Source organism: Halichoeres trimaculatus, unplaced genomic scaffold (genome assembly GCF_033239565.1).
Source record: "Halichoeres trimaculatus isolate MK-OKI-2021-1 unplaced genomic scaffold, fHalTri1.1 fHalTri1_scaffold_22, whole genome shotgun sequence".
Classification (NCBI taxonomy): Eukaryota; Metazoa; Chordata; class Actinopteri; order Labriformes; family Labridae; genus Halichoeres; species Halichoeres trimaculatus.
The window spans coordinates 9,138,648-9,162,326 of record NW_027437200.1 but is presented as its reverse complement, the minus strand read 5'-3'; the positions used below and the strand labels follow the sequence as shown (position 1 = coordinate 9,162,326).

The following is a 23,679-nucleotide window of genomic DNA, read 5'->3' as shown; positions in this document are numbered from 1 at the left end:
ACTGTTGTCACGATGACCGCCTCTGGGTGATGAGTTACATTTAAGAGCCGACATGATCATCATGTAGAGACGAGTGAAGCAGAGGAACATAGCTGTCATCGTCTTACTCACACATTGAAACAAGTTTTACTACCAGAGAAAAACAAAGGCACTGACACGGATTTGTTCAGGAGAAACTGCAAAATCTAAAAAAAAAATGCAGATGAAGTTTTTTCTGATAATCAAAAAATTAATTGCCATGGTGATTCAAAGCTCTGCTGATAACCTTACCTTCATTAGAGGATCGCAGAAGAGCTGCTAATAAGAAACCCATCTAAGTTAATTAGATTGCTGTTTTCCAAGCTGTCTCAAATATAACGGATGATTGGCTGAAACCAAATAACAAAAGTGATAAACTCAAAAGAAAAAGGAACACCGTGGATCTGATCACACACGTCGTATGAAATCAAAAGGACTCCAGCTCTGAGCCTGTTGACACTTTGGTAAAAACCAAACTACACGGATGTAGTCTCGCCGATGTTACTCGTCTGTTTCTGAAATGGAAAATGAAGCATATCGGCTATAGCGGCCATATTGGTAGTGGCAAGGGCTTCGCCTACAGCTATAGGGCGCCTGTCAGTCACGTGACCCTCAGCTGTGCCTCTTATTGGGGGAGCTCACGATCTTAATATCCTCTGAACGGCTGCATTAGAAAAAATTTCACCCCCCGTTCAGTAGGTGCAGATAGTAAAATTAGCAACTCAGACAGGAGACGTTTTTTGAACCAGGCGGTAAATAGGTTAATTTCTGCTGTGAAAACGGCTTTTTTTGGCTTGGTGTGTTTGTGACTTCTGCTACTTCCGGAGCCAGCCTCAATCGGACACTTGAGAAACCGCAGATTTTAACACTTCCGCATTGTCTCATATTCTTAGACCAGAGGTTGCCGCTTAGTAAAATTAGCGTCTGTCTTAGGCTAGTCTCAAAGTGAGGATGTGTTAGCAAGGATTTAAGAGCAACCTAAGAAGCTACCTGACCCCAACTATTTCTGATAAAGAGGAGCATCTTCCTGTCCTGCAATCCAGACATCATCCAAAATTCAAAAAGTCTGCTCAGTCACAATCTGATAGGTTTCAAGTCAATTTCTTAGCTAACTCTGGCTCTGCTACGTTGCATGCCCACTGCATCTCAGCTTTGGAGGGTTGAAGCCGTCTAGCTCAGATATGCAAGACTTATATTTTTGTAGCAATGATGCATCAATTTCCTTAGAGAAGACCAAGCAGGACAGGGTGAGAAAGCACAGGATCAAACGCAACAGGGCAGAGGTGGAACAAACGTGGATCTGGTGTGAGACTGGCATCAGTTTCTTATATCGTATTTTTTAATATTGAAAAAAAAAAAGATGTGTCACAGTATCAGGGTATTTGTTTAGTGATTTTAAGTTGCAATTTTTTGTTCAAATTTTTTTTTTCTTTCAAATTTAAGTCCTTTATTTCAGTCTTTGTTTTTTAACTGTGTTGAAAAATGTTGAGATGCCACATCCCTTGTATAAATCTTACATGTGAAGTGCATTTTTTGAAAATGTAGCTTTTGGTATTTCTGTAGACATCATCATCATTTACTTTCTCACTTGGTCTGGTGTTAAAAAAGCAAACTTAGAAATGGCAAAAATTGGAACTATCGAAAAAGATTCGAATCGGGTGAGAAGAAAATCATCCCAGCCCTATTCAGTGTCTTCCGCAGATTTGACTGTTTAAAGCTATGGTGGACGATTTGGAAGCTTTGTACATCTTAATAACATTGTTTATAGGGCTGTAATGGTCCTATGGTCCAATCTGCACAATATAAAGACCAAAAAGAATGAAAAAAATCCATACAGTATATCCGCTGCAAAGCTGCATGCACGGTTCGGATTGGTCCGTGAGTCCATCCAATCCCCTGTCTCCCTCACTTCGCACCATCATGCCCATGGTCCCACCTCCACCTTCCCCACTACCCCTCTCACATCAGCTAGCTGCTCAGCTACCGAAGCGTCATGGAGCCAGAGAAGACCGAAACCAGGAAGCTGTTACTGTCACCCTCCACAGGGAAGGGAAGAAAACGAAAAAGTTTCAAGGAAAAGGCTGAAGCAAGGAAGAATTATGAGCGATACAGGTGCCAACAGAGACTGAATACTGGAGAAATGTACGACCGGTGGAAAAAACTGGAGAGGGATTTTGGGACTGAAGACTGACGCAGAGACAGCTGAGTTTCTGTTGAACAGGTAATGACTTTGTTTACCACAGTGGGAGATGTCAGCTGAATAACTCTGGTTAGTCTGTGCCTGTACTGGCTGCTGGTCAAACGGGTCGGCTCTGTCAATAGATTTTAGTATAAGTTAACCACACATCTTTAGCATTGTAAACTGAGCTGGTGAAGACACACCGAGAAAGGTAAAGCCCCGCCCACAGTCGGCTCTGCTCTGGCTACTGGCAGTGGCAACGCCAGACCTGCTTCGCCGGCTAATTCATGGTTTTGATCGCGCCGGTCCAATTGAAAAAGCTACCACTGTGTGTTGCAAGGAGGATGACTGTTTTATTTGTTACATTTTCTGCCCGCCGGCTTCTTGCTCTGTCAGAGGGGGCGTGTTGTTAGGAGGCGAAGAAGGGCGATACGAGCTGGGGGGCGGGATCTTGGAACACAGAGGGGAGGGGTGAGTGAGGCTGCGTTTTTCAAATGTGTCTCATCAGCGAAACTGGGTTTCAGATCGTAGACCATAGCTTTAACTTGCTAACATTGAAAGCATCCATCACAAAACTTTCTGTGACATACAATAACTACAGAAGAAGACCAGACACTGTGAGGCTTGTAAGGGGAAATCTATGTATTTCTTAATGGAGCCTGGTGGTTTCAAGGAGAGAAAAGTAATGGCTGTTTTAAAGCACAATGACAGCCTCACACTTTAATAACAATATGCGCCTCTGCAGGGATCCTTTCTGTAACATTATCAGACACCACGCTTAACAACCAGAGCCTCTTAGGGACAAAACAGGAACTTTTAATGGATGTACATTAATCATCCACATTTGCCTCTGAGGATTAAGTTGCAGCTTTCAAATTCTCTCCAATGGTTTCGTCTTTAGGTTGGTCTATAAATGAAAACAAGTCTGAGTCCTTCTTTGCAGAACTGAATATTTGTCCTTTACAGACAACATGTTTAAGCAGTTTTTCCGACATCTGACTACTGTTAGTTAAGAAGCTTTATTTTTCAAATGTGTGAGATTTTAATCCCCAAAAAGCAAACTTGACATCACATAAAGAAAAAGAGAAAGAGGTGCATGTGCCTTAGTCAACTTCAGGAAGGATAAAAAGGTGAGTGCGCATTTCACAGCTGAGCAGCATCCCTCTCTTTGCTGCAGAGACAAGAGAGGAGGAGGAGGAGAAAGAGGGAAAAGGGAAAGAGGGGGCGTGAAGTGGAAGTGTGACGAGGAACATGTTTGAGCTAAAGAGACAACAATCCGGCAGAATCAGAGAACTTAAAGGGATGTCTACTCACAGCTTTTCTAAAAGTATTACACCTGCAGAGGATGTGACAGGATAGTACTGCAGTGCTGGGGCAAGTGCAGAATAAGAGAGACAGACTACGCAGCTCACAGGAGAGTCTCCAGACTTAATTTTCATGCAGAATACAAAGTCCTGCTTAAGATCTGTGAGATGATGAGGGACAGGTGTGGAGCTAACAGATCAGATTAGGTTTATCATCTCAATCTGCAGAGGCTGAAAGTAAAACAATGAGGGAGCAAACACTGTGAGAGGAGGAGGAGGATTCACATGTCTGCTGCAGTTTGGAGTATCAGCTGTTTCATGCTGTCTCGTGCTCGTGTGAGCGGCCAAAACACACAGATGGAGACGAGAGGCTGTTCAGTGACTCTTTTTTCTCTTCATATATTCCTGCAGAGTGCGTATATGGACACAAGTCTACTCAGATAAAAACAAAAACACATGTTGACCCAGCAAAGACCGGAGGAGCAGCATCATGCATCTTATTATTCACACGTTTTAATCAGCCACCCCTTCCTGGGTTCATGACTCAGTCTTTTACTCTTTTAAACGTCTGCTACATCATGTTTAGAGCCAGTCCAGCTCATGAAACAACAACAGATTTTGGTGGTGATACACTGCGACATGAGGCTCCAAGTCTGAGCCAAATTAATCCTCTCCCTCAGGACGTGAATTCACAATGAGGGGAGGTTTGATTCATGCACACAGCACAATTAGAATCACAAATACGTCACTCAGTCCTGATTTGTGTGCCTTGCTGAAGGGCAGAAACTGTTTCAGTGGAATTGTTGTGACACTCAAGTCCAGAGCTCTGACCCCAGTCCAATTTGAGGACTCAAATCTGAGCATGGACTGAAATCAGACTCTAAAATCAAAGAAGAACCTCAAATTTATTTACTGATAGCAGCTGTTTTATCACTTTTTTTTGTAAGAGTAATTTGGTTCATAGAGCAATGACTGGCTTACATTCACCTTTGCGTGTTTTGCGCAGAGGTTTTGCAGCACGTGCAAAAACAAGAGCAGGAGGAGATGGCATCAGCCAGTATCTAATGTAAGAGTGAAACGCATAAGTTTTGTTGCGTTTCAGCCTCGCGTTTACACGGAAACGGTGTTTTAGCCGACCTAAAACGCAAACGTTTGAAAATGGCCTCCAGAGTGGGATTTTTCTGAAATGCTTCCGACACTGTTGCCACGTGTTGGCTGGCATTTTCAGTGGAAATGCAGCAACACACTCCGCTTCGTGCAAGCGCATATAACAGGACGATCATCGTGAACTACTGTGTTGTGCATGTGCTGCTCAATCTGCTGTATCTGCTGACTGTCTTTTAACAAAATGTGCATCTGTTGCTCCACTTTTGCACTTAGTATTCACCAATACACCAGATGATCGGACCAACTCTTCTTCTGTGGAGATCTTCCAAAAGCAGCTTCTAGACAAGACAGTTATAGCACCACCTGCAGGCCTGGCATGCTTACTACTTTTACTGCGTTTTAGCATTTTAGATGAAACATTATCATGTAAACGTTGCCTAATCATAGTAGAAGCGGTGATACAATGTGAAGAGACTGCTCGCTGGTCAATGTTACTTATTTCACAATTATTATTAATAATTTACAGAACAATGATGATACAGAGGAGCTCTATTGTGACCAGACCACCTTAAGTGGTTCTTGCAGGCACCCAGGTGCTCACGGGTACCATGTTGGTGACCCCTGCTTTACATTTTTATATGTTGTAGAAATCCCTGAATCTGTCTGGAAACAGATCAAATGCTCTGTTCTAAAAGACAGCATCATCACATGACCTCCACAATGATGTCATTACATAAGGATCTCTTTATTTGTCTATGAAAAGTTATAGGTGTGGACCTCAAACATCAAGGTCTGCCCATAGCTGAATTGGAATAGTTGAAAATACACCTAGAAGTCGCATAAAAATGACCAGTAAATATACAAACACAGGCTTCTGTTTCAGGACTTTAAGGGTTAAAATGTTTCTCCTGCATGTATGAAAGCAGATGAATGTTCTCAGAGGCGCGGCCGCTCGGCCTTCACTTCAGCATTTATCATAATGGCTTTCTGAATACTCCCAACCTTTACTTCTGCAAAGAAGCTATAAAATGAAAATCCTCACATGCAGCACTTACACGCACAGCTTGAGCCATCATGTGATCTGTCAGCATGAAATGGATGTTTCTCTGCATTCAAACGCACAGAGCACGTAGAGAAAAGATACATTTTCCTTCATTTGTTATATAATCTCTGCATCCATGGTGATGTGGTTGACAGATAATCCAATATTCTGTCCAAGAAGTGCTTCAGTATTTCATAACATCGGGCCTCACTTATACACAGGGCCTCTGACAGACACTAAGTACCATAACACAGGGTTAATAGTTCCCCATCAGGACTGACCACTGCTAACATCTGACAGCAGTGTGCGTGTCGGCCTCATCTAAATGTCTGCCCTCCAAGTGCTTTGTGGACAATCCACCAAATTGAATCTATTAATCACTCTGAGGTGTGTGTGTGTGTGTGTGTTTGTGAGTATGTGTGCTGAGACGGTGAGAGAGGGAGAAGGCACACCAGTAATCCCATGAGATAATCTTCCCCTGACTCCAGTCAATAATATGATGTGGTGAGGGGGGAAGAGACGAAAGAAACAGTTACACACATGTGTGGTTTAACTTCATATAAACAGCTGCAAAGGTCACCGCTGGGCTGCAGCTTGAATGTTGATGTCACAATGATGAACAGTGATGGACTTTATCATTACTGTAACCTATCAGGTCAGGGAAGGGAAACAAACGCCTGTTTTACTCTCTCTTTCTGTTCTCTCTGTTCATTTAGATTTGTTTTTATAACCTTAAGTTGGTGGTGAAATGCTGACAAGTCACAAGCGGAAAAAAAAAAAAAAAGATATATTAAGGGATTTTGGCTGAGTGTAGGCAAGTCGACCAAAATGAAAAAAAAACGGACAAAAAGAAAACGCAAACTGGCTTACTGAGAAGAAAAGTAATAAAAGTTTTGTTTAGACTGAACTGTTAATGAAAATGTTATTTTAAAGTGGAGATATTCTGCAACCCCATATCTAAACATGGGTAATACACTGCCTAGCCAAAAAAAAAGTCGCCACCAAGAAAATGGTCACACATTCCAATATTTTGTTGGTTGTTTTGCATTAATTTCTCACCAAGATCTTGTGTTGATGATGGTAGAGTCTGACCGCTGTCAGTCAGCAATCAGTGAGGCTAACCAGAAAAAAAGGCTTCAATTTTCTAAGGAGCATAAAGATCAGACTCTCAAGCAATGGAAGAAGGTCATGTGGTCTGATGAGTCCAGATTGACCCTGTTCCAGCGTGATGGGCCATTAGGGTAAGAAGAGAGGCAGATGAAGTGATAACCCATCATGCCTGGTGCCTACTGACCATGCCTGTGGGGGCAGTCTATGATCTGGGGTTGCTGCAGTTGGTCAGATCTAGGTTCAGCAACAGTCTGTGCTCAAAGAATGAGGTCAGCTGACTTCCTGAAGATACTGAATGACCTGGTTATTCCATCGATAGACTTTTTCTTCCCTGATGGCATGGCTATATTCCAAGATGACAATGACAGGATTCATCAGGCTCAGATTGTAAAAGAGTGGTTCAGGGAGCATGAGACATCATTTTCACACATGGATTGGCCACCAGAGTCTAAACCTTAACCCCAATGAGAATCTTTGGGATGTGCTGGAGAAGGCTTTGCTCTACCGTCATCAATGAAAGATCTTGGTGAGAAATAAATGGATGAAATAAATCTTGCTAGTTTGTGGCCTTTTCTCGGTGGTGACTATTTTTTTGGTTGAGCAGTGTAAGTTTCAATGCTGTATTTTCTGGCTGAACACACAGATTTTCAAACCACTACACATTCATGTTGTAGAAACCCCTGAATCTGTCTGTAAACTGACCAAAACACTCCTTTCCAAAAAAATAGCAACATGATCTTTATGATCCTTCCTGAAATGATGAGATAATTGCATAACTTGATTATGACAAGTTTCAGTGGCGGGCCTCAATCCCAAATCCCCACCTCCGACAGGCCAATCAGAGCTAAGGGGTTTGTGGAGCAGGGAGCCTTAAAGAGACAGCGGCTTAGTCAAAATATTTCAGATAGGGGCTGAAATATGAGTTTTTTTAAATACCAGTGAGAGGAGAAGGGGCATTTTTATGAACTGTCAAATGTGTAAAGGTACTACTAGAGTAGTAGATTGTAAAAACAAATTAAAATCCTCCTTCTTAAATTTAAATTCTATGTGAAAGTGTGACCACAAAAACACTACAATCGAAGGAGCCTTTTTTTCTTGTTGCACAAGAAGAACACCTTCAAAGTATCTTAAGCTTAAAGCTAAGAGACAGTATATGAGTGTATTTATGCATGTAGTTTTAGTAAACTCACAATATAAGATATGGCAAGTGCTAAAGGGTTAACTTTAGCAGAAAGCTTGCATGAAACTCACCTTGTTATCTGTTACTGTCTACATTAACGCTTGTATGGTTTTCTGTTTAAGAGACATGTGACCATAAACTTCACAATTACAGCGAGCAGAGACTACAAAGTAAGCACAAGGAGGATCCCATAGGTTTCCTGTGTTTCCAAAGTCACTTTTAGTTGAGGCCAAAATTGTTGCCCCCACCCCCTCATAAAATCAGACAAAACTGTTGATTTCTCCATGTAAATGACCATTGAAACAAGTGTTTATAGTGTATCTGTTCCCAAAATAACAAAGACACCATTTCCGCTAAGTTTAATTAGGCTTCTTCATTGATGCACTGAGTTGAAACAAAAAAAAAGCAAAAATGATGTCCAAAATTATTAGCCCCCTTGCCATTAATTGTCAATAGTGTACCCTTTCTGAGCCACAGCTGACTGCAACCTCTTTAAGTAGTTCTGTACTAGGTTGGCACAGGTCTCCTCTGGGATTCTGGCCCATTCTCCCACTGCAAATTGTTCCTGTTGGTCCAAATTGTATGGTTTCAGAACATGGATATTCATTTTGAGCACCTGCCATAAATTCTCATCAGGATTAAGATCCAGGCTCTGTGTGGGCCACTCCAGGGCCTTGGTTTTGGTGTCTTTTAGGAACTGTTGGACCAATTTTGATGTTAGCTTTGGGTCATTGTCTTTAAGGAAGATTCAACGATGACCTAAGCCTGGACAACTAGCTGATTTCTGCCATGCACCTGAACAAGGCTCCCTGTACCTGAGGCTGCAAAACAGCCCCACAGCATGATGCTCCCACCACCATGTTTCAGTGTGGGAACTGTGTACTAAGGGTTAAAGGCCTCTCCTTTTCTTCACCAAACATAAGCTACATCCTTGTGCCCAAACAGTTACAGTTTAGTCTCATCTGTATCAAGCTACTAAATAGCATTTGTAAATGTGTAATTGTATCAAGGTTTGTCAATGCTGCAAACACTGGGAAGTATTTTAGGAAAATGTTCCATAAAAATGTTAGCCTCAACTGTACTTCAGTGACTTATGTGGCACAAATCATGCATTTGATATTGCAAATCTGTAAGAAAAGATACTGCAGTTGTGATCAGTGAGTGCATGCATGCTTCTCCCTTTCAAAACTATGAAAAAATCAGAGTAACCTGATGTTTGTCAAGCCATACTTCCATTATACTCTACAGAGGAATGCAAGCTAATTCCTCCTAATGACTGATAACTAAGTATGTCTGCTATCTTTCCGCAAATGCACGAGTAACAAAATGACAGGAGGACCTAATTAGTCGACAAAATGTTCTGGCAGTGGCACATGACTTCCTAACAAAACTGTTCATGATCACTGCTGTGCTGTCATAAAGCAGCTCTGCTCAAATAGTCTCCCTAAAACTGCAAAAGCCCCCACGCATCTCAGCAGCACACCTCACCAATAAAATCACAGCAGCAGCAGGATGTGTCTGCTCAAGAGCAAATAGACTGAAATCACACGGCGCAGCCCGGCAATGCACCAGAGACAGATCTGCGTAGGTTCACGAACACAGAGATGAGGTGTTTGGAGGAATTTTACAGTACAAAGAGCGTGCAACAGCAGAGCCCACGCAGGAAGGTTACGCAGAGGGGAAGACAACGACGCTGATGGACAGAGGTCATTTTTAATGAGACAGAATGAGGAAGATGTGAAGAAGACAGGATGAGGCAGAGTGCACTGTGTTAGAATCACAGCTTTCATGTTGTTTAATTATGGATAAGGGACTGATGATCACAGAGATCTTTAGTCCGTAGCAAAATATGATGCTGAGGAATGAAAACACTAAATAAAGACATGAGTAGTTCACGTCTGCTACAAGACTCTCCTGCAGTCCTCAGAGTCAGACTCTTGAAGAGGGAGTGAACTTTTAATGGTGAATAAAGGATTTTTGGTCACACGGAGCCTACATTGGTGGTTGAGGAGTACAATAATGGAAACATAAGTGAAGATGGTGAACGCTGGTCATGGAAGCAGTACAGACAAAGAGATGAAGGGGGAGTTTGTGTCTGCTTCACTCTTCTAGAGTCCTGGTGAACTAACTCTGGTGAAGTCTGGTGAAGAGGATGTGAGGAATAGAAAATGGAGGGGTGACTGTACGTGCAATGACTGGAAGTATCTTGTTTTCTTTCCAGCTCCTGGTAATGGACGCTGGTAGGTCTAATGAAGGTGTAAGTAATAAATTAAAGATGGAGAGATGTCTGGAAGAGAAACGGAGTAGCGTAGATCTTGATCATGACAACCTACCAGGGATCATTTGTACATTAGATTTAATGTGGAGGAAGGTTGAGGTGGAACAGGTCTAAATGGACCTTTGTGACCAGATCTGCTACACCAACACTCACTTTTAAACTCAGGAAAAGATAACGTCACAGTTAAATGATGAATAAATGATGGAGGGATGACTGGGAGTGAAATGAAGTAACCAGTATGCTGAGTGGGGAGGGATGGTTTAAGGGAAATGATGTGCGATGACGACAAATGGTGAAGTCTTCTTCCGAGAAGTCCTTGAAAAAGTCTTCTAGACTAGTCTGGATGGGAGGAGGTGATTCTTCATGATGATAAGGCAGATGGATGACAGGAAGTCAGACGATCACACAGAGTGAAGATGGATGATTTGTTGGATGATTCAGATGCTGTGTACCTTGCGCTTGCGTTCAGCCCGTTCCCGGGAACGCCTCCTCCTCTCTCTGGCTTTCTCCAGAGCCTTCAGGTCCGGAGGCTGGTCCATCTCGGACCTGGCCTTCTTAATGTGAGCCGCAGCGTGAGCCATGACTGCTCTGTCACTGTTCCCACCTGAAGAAAACTACACTCAGAAGTCCCCTCAGTGAGTGTGCTTCATTTGCAGAAAAAGCCCCGATAATCTCGCCAGGTGACTGAGCCCAAGGACGAACCGTCAGAGGTAGAGCTGATATCCTCTGCTCCTCTCACCCATGCAGAAAGCGTCTGTACAGCTCCCTCCCTGTTGCCTGGATAACTGCATCTGAGGCAGGGATGGAGAGGGAGTAGGGGTGGGCCGGTGCACGCCACCAAGAGGTATGCTGAGCAGACCAATCAAGAGGCAGAGAGTCAGGAGAAGAGCTCCTCCTCTCACTGTGCCGAGGTAGCAGCAGATGCTCTGGGAACCCTCTGATTTGGACTCATCAAATGCATGACAACCCCACTCATCGTGTACCAGGAGGGGGAGGCAGGGTTAGGGGGGTTTGGGGGATTAAAGAAAGCCGGTATGAGGGAGGAGTCTGAGCCAGTGATACGTGTGTGGGAGGGGGAGACAGGACACGGAAGTATCAGCCGGTGTCCTTTGGAGAAAAGAGCAGCGGGAGGTACCACTTTTACAGGAGTCAGGGGGGAAATACTCGCCTCTACAACACCCCCCTATCAACACTCTGACAGTGGTACAGTCGGCACCACAGGCTGGGAGGTTTCACGGCTCAGGAGCAAACACAGTTTCAAACAATCAACACAGAAATACAGATTTTCTGCTAAAGCACATGTTTACAGTTGTAGGGATAGAAAAATGGTACAACTGTACTGTACCATGCAAACTGCAGCTTTCTGCATGTAGCTTTTAGGAAATATTCACAGATTTTGTGACATGCAGACTGACGTTTACATCAGCGCTTATGTAGCTTTACATGCGAGGGAGGAGCTTTTACCAAACAATTAAGGGCTGAACCATTGCAATGACATATCTTAAAATGCATTTTTATATAATAAAGAAATATTTCATCTAAAATTTTTGTGAAATGGAAGAAAACTTTGGGATTTTTGCGGGATCTTTTTCAAAAGCTGCTGCAGAGTCTGAATTTTAAGACAAAATGTTTCTGTTGTCCAACCAAATTAGTTTGGAGAAACATTGCCTCTTGTTAATAAGCTCTTTTGTGTGTCATCATCACTCTTTTGGCTCTTTCTTATATATTTGTGTCACCTTACCATTTCTAGAATGTGGATTGGATTTGTCACAGAGGGGATGTGCTATACTTAAGGTTTTTTCACCTGTATATCTGAAGTAAAACTGTTATTTCCAAAAAACAACATGTTCTCAAAGATTCATCCTCCTCTGTATCACATTCATTGTTCAGCTAGGTGGAAACAGGAACAAGTACTGCGACCATTTGGGCTCATTTCAGCACTACGCCACTCTGTCGCTGTCCATGGTGCTGAAACCACAACACCACCCGTGGATTCATGGCTCTGTTGAACAGCAGCAAAATATACAAAACCATAACAACAGACCACGGCTTCTTTTAGCTGAACACTGGCTCAAAAGAAGCAAGATAATGGATGGAGGGTGATGCATTCATACTGCAAAGATTAAAATATGGAGAGCATAAATCCAACAATCCTCTCTTCTCATGATTTACACCTGACCAGTACACTGAATGTCACCTGAAGTATCAAATAAAGCTCATCATCTGTCTCTACTCTCTGAAAACATCGACTGATATGTCTATCTCCGCCATGGCCTCACCCATTTTTCTTTCTAAACACCATGGTGCCCCCTGCTGGCCTGGCTCCACATTACAACCAAGAAATAAGAGAAGGCTTTAGACAACAGCAGGACAAATATGGCAAACAAATCACAGAAAAGGAAGACAAACAATGTCAAGGGGATATGTCTCAGTCAGAAAAGTATGTTTTCAAAAATCATGAATTGAAAATGTAAGCTCCATCCATGATAAGAAGCTCATTACACATAAAAGCACTCATCATCAAAAAACGTAACAAAGTTAAAAACCAAAAATAGGTTTAAATCTTATCATCTGCCTCTTTCTGATACCTGCAAGATTTGTGGTTATACATTTATTTTCCACGCTGCTGCTGCAAATGATGTGTGTTTTATATATTCCCTGACTTAACAATAGTCGGTACAAAATGTCTTGTTTTTTTCATTTTACTGCACTCTGTCTATAATCGACCCAAACTTTCAACATACATCTGTCAGGAAATAAAAAAATCAAGGGTCAAAAGTCAAGCAGCTCTCGGCAACCATGCACCAGAGGCCTGTTATCTCCTATGAATATGTAAAAGCAGTGAGTAAACACTTCCTTGGGTGCACAGAATGGATATAAGTGGTTGGTGCTTTGGCCCTAAGTCTGTTTACATCGAGCACTTTGCTTTGTTTTTGCATCCTGCAGCGTGTTTCTACAGCTGCATAAAGACAGAGTGTGTGTGTGTGTGTGTGTGTGTGTGTGTGTGTGTGTGTGTGTGTGTGTGTGTGTGTGTGTGTGTGTGTGTGTGTGTGTGTGTGTGTGTGTGCAGGGGGGGTACAGCAACGACTGTGTCAGCATCAATCTTACAACCCATTCAGAGTCACTCTGTAAACAAACAGAGGCAATAAAACCTGATATAGAGCAGGCACTGCAGAAGCATAAAGCCAAACTGCTGCTCCTGCAGAGATGTGAATAAAGTCGCACCAACAACAAATGAGAACGAGGAGTTTACACACGTACAGCTTCACCTGCTGCAGTCTGACTGTTGGATCAGGCCTGCTCCCGGCAGTGCGGTTTAAAAACAAAACAAAATGTTTAATTTGTTTAAAACTTTACTCATGTGGAGTAAAATTGGCCAACAGTGCACTGTGAGAAAATTTTTCAATTCCAGTTCTCAAATAATCTGCTTTTTCTCACCATTTTTGTTTTGATTAGGATGGGATAAACAAAGATTGACCTTATTTTATCTAACATTACCTTATATTATAATTCTGTTCATGATGGAAACTTTCAATCCTGCACACTGGTTTATTTAGGTTCCTTTAAAACTTCCAATAACAACCTGAGGAACAAAACAAGAACTAATCATGAAAGTATTTGGGGCTACATTTGCCAACAAGGACCACTTTGCAGCCATTACAGCAGTAGTTACAGTTAAGCATGCACAGTGGCTCCCTTTGCAGCAGAAGAGGAGAAGCAGGTGCCCCTAAATCTGCCTGGTGTCTAATCCAGGGCTGCTCTTGACCCACAGAGAGGAGGTGTATTATATCCCTAATCTGCTGAGGGTCTCAGAGATTACAGGACCTCCAGCTGCTCTTACCTTCCTAACAATCCTTCAAACTGGTCCTACAAGCCACAAAACATGCAAATGCTGCTCCCAGTCTGAGGCCGTGACAGAGCCTGACCTCTGAGCCTGCAGGACTCAGGGGGAGGGAGCTCAGGTAATTGGTTCAGAGGAGGCTGGAGCCGGGGAGAGCCAAGAGAGGCGATTAGCTGGAAACATGTCAGCGTGTTAGCAGGTCATATGTGCTACTGTATATCACACACACACACACACACACACACACACACACACACACACAAAAGCAGAGGATGTGCTCATCCAAGTGTTGAAATCAATACAACAATCAGGAGCAGGAGCAGCTGAGTCCTGGATCAGACACACACAGAAACAGCTCAACAATACCTCCACCATGCCCTCGTCCCCACAGCCAAGCAGCCTTTTCAACTTACCTAGAGGAGAGAAAGAGAGAAGGATCAGGTTAGTTGGACGTCCTTACAAAGGGAAAAATTTGATCAAAGTATTGTCATTTTAAACAAAATGTATCGACCCTGATATCAGGGTTTAGAGCAGCTGTGAGAAACTACCTTCACAGCAGAAAGTGTCTATTTTAGAGCAAATAAAAAGCAAAGATTACTTGAAATTTGACCTCTGTTTTTTTAGTTCTTGCAATTAATGTCATAATCCTACATAAAGTGCTGTTACATGCTTTGATGACAGATAGACAAATCTGCCACGACCATCCACCAGAAGAAAGCCAAAGACTGTTGACTTGAAGTCAATTGACAGGATAAGATTTCATCGAAGCATCTGACAACTTTATTGGAAGAAACATATTTTTCTTCTTATTAAAGATAGACTTTTAAAACTGATTCAACCCAAAACAGACAAAACACATCATCATTCTTAAAAAAAAAAAAAAAAAAAATGTGGATAAAAGCATCATTAAAGCTCCTGTAAGGAACTCTATTCTTTATCTTTTTATAAAGGCTTTTTTCCCTCTTCCTTTGCTAATCTTGTTCTGAGCATGTGTCAGTCTCATCTAGAAAAAAAATGACACAAGGCTTTCTTTTTAATCTTACACAAATCTCTTAATTTGAATATTAACTTTATTGAAGTTATGACACTTATCACAGATGTTCTTGTGCCATAAAGAAGTTTCCACATTTATTTTCAGTCTGTTCAAGACCCAGTTAAAAAATTGCCACAAGAGATTAAACATCAATTAACAAATGATTATATCTTATTTTAGGAGAAATCCCCCTAGACTTAGCAAGCCACATTCATCTGAAAAGTCCAGCAAGAAAAAATGTCACAATACAAGAAAAATTGAGACCATTGGCAGATTTTACTCTTTACAAGCAATTCAGGAATCATTTATCTTTTTGATATCTTGAAATAAAACAAAGGCCTTAAGTTTTTACTGAGTATAAAACATTATTGCCTTATAAAATTTCAGTTTTTGTATCATAAAAACAAATTTCTGTCATTGTCCGTGCTTCTAAACAAATCTTCAACCTATAAGCAATTCAACCAAACTGAGGTAAAACTTTCAATCTTTGCTAACATCATCTTTATTCTGGTTCCAGCTGAAAAACGTCACACTCGGCAAAACAACATGTTTACACCTCAAGGTGTTTACTCCTTCTCACAGCAGACAGAAAGTCGCCGCTCAGCATAAACACCTCCCAGAGGCGAGGTAACTTAGAGACACGGACGTCCCTTGAGTGAAGAGCAGACAAAGAGGCAACACCAACCTGGCCACGCCTTAGCCTCACCAACACCAACAGCCTCCATCATTAACACGTTAATACAGCCAAGCTTCTCATTCTGACAGAATCTGCATTTTAAAGTGATCACAAACATACGTCACACGTAGAGTGTCTGTGTGTGATGAACAGATCCACAAAACCATTTAAATATCATCTTTCACCTCTGACATGCACACATGAGGGAATCCATACTGAGGGGGTGGGGACGTGTGTGTGTGTGTGTGTGCGGGTGTTTTGTATGCATGTGTGGGTGTCTTGTTCAGAGGCCCTGTGGGGAGGGTCTCTGATTTATCGTCTCTGTCACAACAGCCAAATGCTGCTCAGATTGAGCCGTAATGTGTGTCAGTGTGTCACCGGCCAGTTAGCATCAACACACAACAATGGAGCATTTAGCTCGCTAACACCTCCAGCTCCTCTGCATTGTCTGATTGAACCCGAGGGACAAATCCAGCTCAGAGTGACCCGGCTTCATGTTACACCTCTGAACGCAGCATCGCTTACTGTGTCAGAGGATGTGACAGAGTGATTCCCTGTTGTGTTGTTGAGGCTGCTGGGTTAAAACATGTCACATTAGCTTCATTTCCAGTGCTTTAACTGGGGGATACTGGGAGTCCTAAATCAGATTAATGTTCCAGTTTGATTCATGGAGTGATTCAGTGTAATCTTGGCATTAAGCTGCTGTAATAAGATGAGAGAAGCTTTGAAAAGATGTTCATAAGCTTTACTAAATTGGTCTCACTTTTATTATGAGGGTTGTGGAATATGAGCCTGGACTTTTGCCTTTCTTGTGAGACGCTTGAATCATATGAATGTGTTGACTAGATTTCAGAACTTATCCCCTGTCATTAAATGAAGATGCTTCCACAAAGGATGGCTAACTTCTGGGCAAGAGGTTAAAAGAAAAGACTTCCAAATTGGGCTGAGCATTGGCAAGAACCTCTCAGTGCAATATGCATCACAATACTTGGGTCACGAAACGATAGTATCACAATATATCACAATATCACAATATTGTGATATATTGCGATATTATTTACAGTTACCAAAAAAAATAGAGATGTTTATGTAAATCAAATTACTCAAAATTTAAAGGACCAAGGAAAACATCAATGTCGGTGCTCTTCGGTGCCATCTACCACAGTGTAGATGGCATAGTAAATCCTTGGCGGCATCAAATCAACAAGGTACTGTAAATATTCCTCATAGAGTTTGGTCCATATTGACATGATGGTATCCCACTGTTGCTGCAGATTTGTCTGCTGAACATCCATGACGAGAATCTCCCGTTCCACCACATCCCAAAGGTGCTCTATTGGATTGAGATCTGGGGACTGTGGAGACCATTTGAGTACAGTGAACTCATTGTCATGTTGAAGAAACCAGTCTGAGATGATTCCAGCTTTATGACATGGAGCGTTATCCTGCTGGAAGTAGCCATCAGAAGATGGGTACACTGTGCTCATAAAGGGATGGACATGGTCAGCAACAATACTCAGGTAGACTGTGGACTTTAAACCATGCTCAATTGGTGATAAGGGCCGAAAGTGACCAACAACCATGCCACGTTCAAAGTCACTTAAACCACCTTTCTTCTCCATTCTGATGCTCGGTTTGAACTGCAGCAGATTGTCTTGACTATGTCTACATGCCTAAATGCGTTGAGTTGCTGATGATACTTTGACCACCAACACAGACCTTTCCATTCTGCAATTTGAGAAGCACCTGTGTGTTCACATGAACTTTGTAAAGCATGTTTGTGAAGATAAGCAGCTGGATGTTAACAGTCATCAACACACTGTGTTTACAGCCAATGGCTTCCTCTGACTCCACATAGTAACACTCCTCACACACACAGCCACTGCTCTCCATCACACATCGCCTAGCAACAAGCATGTGGGGCGTAGTCAACGACAGGGAGCAAAGGCTCTCTGTGGTGTGTGCTGGATAACAGAGCCCCTTGGGTTTCATTAGTTCAACCTTCTTTTCACATAATGAGCTCTCAAATGCACACACTAACACACAAAAATAGGTTGTGTGTGTGCAACGGAAAAGCTAGTGAACGATCAGGTGTCCTTATCTCTGTTGATCGTGAACACAAAAGGGACCAGAGAGAGAAAGAGAGAGAAAATTCATCAGCGCCCCGCCCAGCTGAGCCAAATGAACCGTCCCAGAATCCCCTGAGGCCTTGATGACATCATCCATCGATGCTTTACACATGATTCATTTTTACACACATGCACAGAAACACACACACACTTTGAAATGTCCCACTTTCTGCTCTAATTCAATTTAAGCTGTGACACTAAATTATTACATCTGAGAAAAACACCCCCCCTCCCTCCCACACACACACACGGTACAATAACAGTACACACACAACTGCTGGAATCTGCCCAAAGGTGAAGTGTTTTCATTCACTGCATCGACAGATACTAGATACTTTAAAAATGCTTCTTTCAGCTAGAGGATAGTGTCAATATAATGCAAATGATTTGAATCATTAACAGAATATCTGAGTTTAAAAGTCAAACACAGGAACCAATAGAGGACAGATAATCAAGTTAGACTGGCCTCAATGTGCACTGAGTCCAAAAACCCTGGATCCAATTTTTAGGTCATGCAACAGGAAAAACTCCTCACACTTGACCTTTTCTGCACTGAAGATTTTAGTACAGGAAGTGTCTGGTTGATGGGATTGAAATATTTCCCAGAACAAATTACAGACTTAGGTGATGCAACGGAGAGTCTGGAGTCAAGTCTGGAGTCCTCTGTATTCAAGTTCAAGTTGTGTCAGAGTTCAGCTCGAGTCCAGTCCCCTCAGGAAGGAAGACCACTGTTTGACTCCAAACTATTGACTGTCTGACCCCTGGACTGGCTGTGCTGGACCTTTTGGATGTGTAGAAAACATTAGCAGAGAAGTTATAGCTCTGCACTCCATGTTCATCATGTTCAATGTGCAACATTCATATTGACAGGGGCACGCACTCACTATAGACTCAGAAATATCTTAAAAAAACACACTTGAAAAATCAAAATTTCACCAACTGAACATCTTGAACCTAGTGGTTGACTGACTTTAGAGGTTAACATTACTGCTCGTTTGCAAATAGTTGCATGATCAACAGTCAAAGTAAGCTAACTTTAGGCTTCCAGACACTTTCTGGGTTCATCCTGAACTTATCCCTCAAAGTTGAGTGTGTTTCTGTCTTGTCCTTGATATTTTTTTAAATATCAATCCTTTTCTGCTTTTGATTGCATTTAGTTTAAAATATTTGAAAGCATAATGCCAGATTCACAGCAACTCTGCAGGTAACTGACAGGAAATGCTGCCGAACCTGCATGTATGTGAACACACGGTGCAGCTCGCTTCAATCTGAAAACTCATCTGAGCCCTGTAAGGGTCTGATATGTAACAAAGACACAAACTTTATATCTGGTCAATAATAAAACATGATGCTGAGCCAAAAAATCAATTACTTTTGGTCCAATAAGTCAAGACTTGTTACATTTTGGGTTTTATTACTTTTTTAATCATTGCATTTTGGGTTGTTGTCTAACATGCCTCACACTGAAATGTACAGAAACCATTAAACACTGTTGATCAGTAAATGTGTGTGACTCCTCCTATAAGGACTATGAGTCAAATCATTAATTCTAATTACTTGAGCCCAAATTGAGTCAAGAGTCCTTAAACTTCAGGAGGACTCTAAGTACAGCAACCACCAAGCACAGCCAAAATCCAAATCCTAGACACCCTGAAATATGGTCTATTTATCCGGTATCTGTCCTCAACCCTCAGAAATCTTTCTGTGGAATAAAACAACAACATGAATCAGATTTAGCAAACAGAACTCTAAATTCCTGCTGGTTAGCAGCTGCCCCCCAGCTGTGGTTACTATTAAGGTTCAAACACACTTTGACATTTTCCATGACGTTTCCACGACACCAGAAATGACTGTTTTATGCTAAATCCTGACATGGAACAACTGCATAATGAGAAATTTGCCCCTTTCTGCACTCCCTCCTCTAATATTTTATGAATGTGTGAGGGGATTAGCATAATTAGCATACAGTCACGCTGGTTTTATGATGTTTTAAGTCACCACTTCAAGTCAAGTGCTGCACACTAATGCAAAGTCCTGCTAACCAGCCTCACAGCCTTTGTCTGCCTAATGAGTCTTCAGATTTAATTCAGTGTAAAACGATGTTACAGGGGATCCGGGTATGGGAGGATTAGGGGGGGAGAAGCCCAAGGAGGACAGTTTCCCTCTCTTAGGGGGGAGAAAGCACGGCAAGAAGTCAGGAGACTCCCGAGTGGCAGGTTTAATTTAGGACCAGGACAGACCACATGGAGAGAAATATTAAGCCTAAAAAAAAAAGCACAAACCTCAGCAAATAGACTCAAATCCTTTGAGTTTAACCATACAGGCAGTGAGAGAGTTCATCTGTCAGACATGAAGAAAACATGCTGATGGAGCAGTTTTCCACATGAAAAACTAAAATGTTGCTGCTGTTAAACTTGTTGACAACAAATTTTTATGTTGCCACATTTTCTGCAGAGCTTCAATCCACAATCAAACAAATTGGTTTCACACAAAACTGGAACAAATTTTCATCTTTTTCTTTTTTCAAATGTGATCATGCATTTGTTCTAATGTGTCTTAAACCGAATGTGCAGCCTTTGCTTGACATCTCTCTGTCCTCTGTCTTCTCCATGACTAACAACCCCGACTCCATCAATATCAAATAACTGCAAAATGTTTGCATTTTTCAACAATTTTGAATCCATTTCCACCGAGTTTTCACTAGTTTGTTCAGTATTTCATTACCTTGTAACACCACAAAGTTTTGAAATTGTATGACCTTTTACAAAAAAAAAAGAAAAAAACTGTAAAAAGAAAAGTACAGACCAGGTTTCTGATATCCATCCAACAGGATGCTCAACCTCAGGGTCAACATTGTCCTTGTTTTGCCCCAGATTACGCACTCGTTTATGTCAAGTTAAAAGTTTTATGCACACTCATAGCCGGATTAAAATAAATTAACCTACTTGTTACTGAAAAACCTTAGCACCATGTTTTCCACCAAGGTTGTACCACTTGCAAAATTTCCTGGATAGTCCTCTTGTTTTTCACCAGATTTGAACTCAAATCAGATAAAAAGTTTACACAAACTTGTCCAAACTTTAAAACTAACTTGTTAGATCCTTTGCACCTGATTTTACAAAATATTCTCACATATTTATTGAGTTTTTAATTTTTGTTGCTTTCAATGCGTCTTCAAGTCGTAAAAAACAGGGCTCTAGTGGGGCCTCGAGGTTAGGTTGTGCACCTCATGAGGTTAAACCTGGAGCGAATGGAGGCTACGGCCTCCTTACTTTATGTCACTCCTCGCTCTCACCCAGTTTTCTGCTCTATTTAATGGCCTGTCAGATTAAAGTCAGAAAAAATAACTGCAGAATATCAAGTCAGATCTGAATCCAACTTTTCCTCTAGATTCTAAATAAAGTCCAAGCCAGCAGAATGGCTTTACAGTCACACATGGCAGTTGTTGCACCATATGCAACAGACTTAAGCTCTGCAGACATCAACAAGTTGCACCGACTAAGAGATTTTTGCACGATGTAAACACTCAAAACTGATCTCCAGGTAATTATATTAATAAACCGTCAATAAAAACAGCGCTGGTAAAAAAGTTAAACAGGCTATCGTTCAGTTCCACGCTGCCGCCCTCAGAGCTCAAATCTGTAAATGAAGTTTCTGAGAGTGAGAACCTGGAGCTGACCTGCTAATCAAAGCTTACCTGGCCTGTTGCTCCGACCACCATCCCTGCACTCATAGGTGCTCCCACAGAAGCCACAACACCCCGAGGCGGAATATATCCACTGTGTGTTTGATTCCGAGTGTCCAAACCCCGATGGAAGAGTGTGCACTGTGCATAAAGTGTGTGTGGGATGGGAACAGGGGGAAGAGTGCAGCACTGTCTTGTCGACTGTGAGTGGATTAGTGTGTAAAGTGCTGGAGGTATTAACAGACAGCGTCAGACACGCACGCCAACACACACGCACACACACACACGTCCTCGTGAACACTGAGGGGTGTGTGCATTCTTAGAGAGGATTATGTGGACAAAAATAGAGGAGACTTTTCTACTGACCCAGAATCAGATTGGTGTAATAAAGAGACAATAGAGGGCAGACGAGCTGGAGTGAACACATGAATACACACAGGTGACGTGGAGACACTACCTGCAGCTCTGGCATTAAAGCTACACATACACACATCAGCTATTTGGGCCATTTTTGGTGTAAATAAAAGTGCTTTCTGTCTTATATTTGCATCCAATAAAAAATGAATTGTGTCAAATTTTTCCCAACTTTCCATTAAGACAAACGTCATTTTTTTACATCTACCAAGAAGAGACAAAGGACGTTACAATAAGCATGCTACTCCCTGAAACTCTTTTTTCAACTTGTTTCATACAACTTTGTAACTTACTAATGTGCAGAACAAAATCCACATCAAGAGAAAATAGTGTGTCCTCACAAAACAACAGAAAAGTAGAGAAATATTACTTCAAATCAGCCAAACCAAACAAGGGATATCTTACTTGACAAGATTTTTTCAAGCCAGTGAAATCATCGAGTCGTAAAGATGCCAAAAAAGATCTAGAAATAAGTCAGTTTAGAATTTTTAAAAAATGTGCATTTATCTGACTAGAAGAAACGGTTGGATGATTTTTTTCTTTCTCAAAATGCGGGAATTTTTTTTTTTTATCAGACTCAGCACACAGCCCTCTTTTTCTTTTCTGATCGTTCTTTTAGAAATTACAAACCCAAATCCAGCCCAGAGTCCGAGCCGGGTGGACTCAGACCTCTTGTCCGTATCAGAGGAACAGATTAGTGTTGAGCCAACCTGTTAATCAAAACCAGCCCGTCCTGCCCCGGAGGATTTATGCGGTTTATGAGGTTTGTTGCATCATCTGCTCTTCGCTGCATCTGTAATTACACAGATGCTTCAGGGACAAAAAACGTTTGCTTTTGGGTACTGGGCCATAAAATAACCCTTTTCTATCAGTCCTGTGAGCAAAGTGATGAATGAATACTCCAAGAGACGGATCAATCAGGTATCTGTCTCTGTGGTTATTGCTTATATCAGCAAAATTCTGCAATAGCTCACCGTTTATTAGGAGGAGCATAAACTCCAGACAGTACATCTATAGCTAAAAGGGAACATCTGCCTCTCCTCCATCATCTCCAGAACCATCTGTGAGTATATCTACATGTTCAGGCCTGTATGTATTAATATACAAAGTACATGTGCACACCATATGTTAGACTAGGCGCTTCTGGGTCAGTGATGCTCTGGTTTATTACGTAATACGAGCATGTTCGTAGAAATAAACATGCTTCTTAAAGAGAATATTGCATCACATACACACTCTGCATCTCTGCAGTCTAAGCAAGGTCACACAAGTCAAGAATGTTTCAATCACCCTCACCGAAAACAAAACAAAACATTCTATTCCACTATAACTATATCAAATCTATTGTATTTAAATTGAAATATTGAACAAAATTCATAAATCACATAACACTGAAATGATAAATATTTGACCCTGTTGTTCAACAGAAATGAAAAATGATCCCCTTGACTTTACAAAATATGAAAATATAAACCATTAAGCCAATAATATATGTCTCACTGATTGCTTTTTGGTGGTTTCTTAGGGGAATAAAGTTTAAACTGTTTAAAAAATCCACAATGTGTCGTTTCTGCGCAGCTCTCCCTGGTATCTTGTGTATCCCTATGGATTCACACTGATGAAGATATCAATTTTGATTTTTCTCCAAGAAACCAGCAGTTAAGTCCAGTGTCCACTTTTAAA

At 41.6% G+C, this 23,679-nt stretch overlaps 1 protein-coding gene across 15 annotated transcripts in view; it reads right to left on the bottom strand.

Moving 5' to 3' along the window:
* Window positions 1-23,679, bottom strand: part of ank2b (ankyrin 2b, neuronal) — a 198,262-nt gene that overhangs the window by 93,803 nt on the left and 80,780 nt on the right. For 10 of the 15 annotated variants that reach the window (XM_074699070.1, XM_074699080.1, XM_074699081.1 and 7 more), the window contains exon 1: window positions 10,671-11,006. The exons of 3 other annotated variants lie outside the window; for them this stretch is intronic. In XM_074699070.1, the coding sequence (XP_074555171.1) occupies window positions 10,671-10,799 (129 nt within the window). In that variant the 5' untranslated portion in view covers window positions 10,800-11,006. Of the gene's footprint in view, window positions 1-10,670; window positions 11,007-23,679 lie in introns of those variants that run through there. 2 more of the 15 variants (XM_074699078.1, XM_074699079.1) reach the window with 1 other exon arrangement.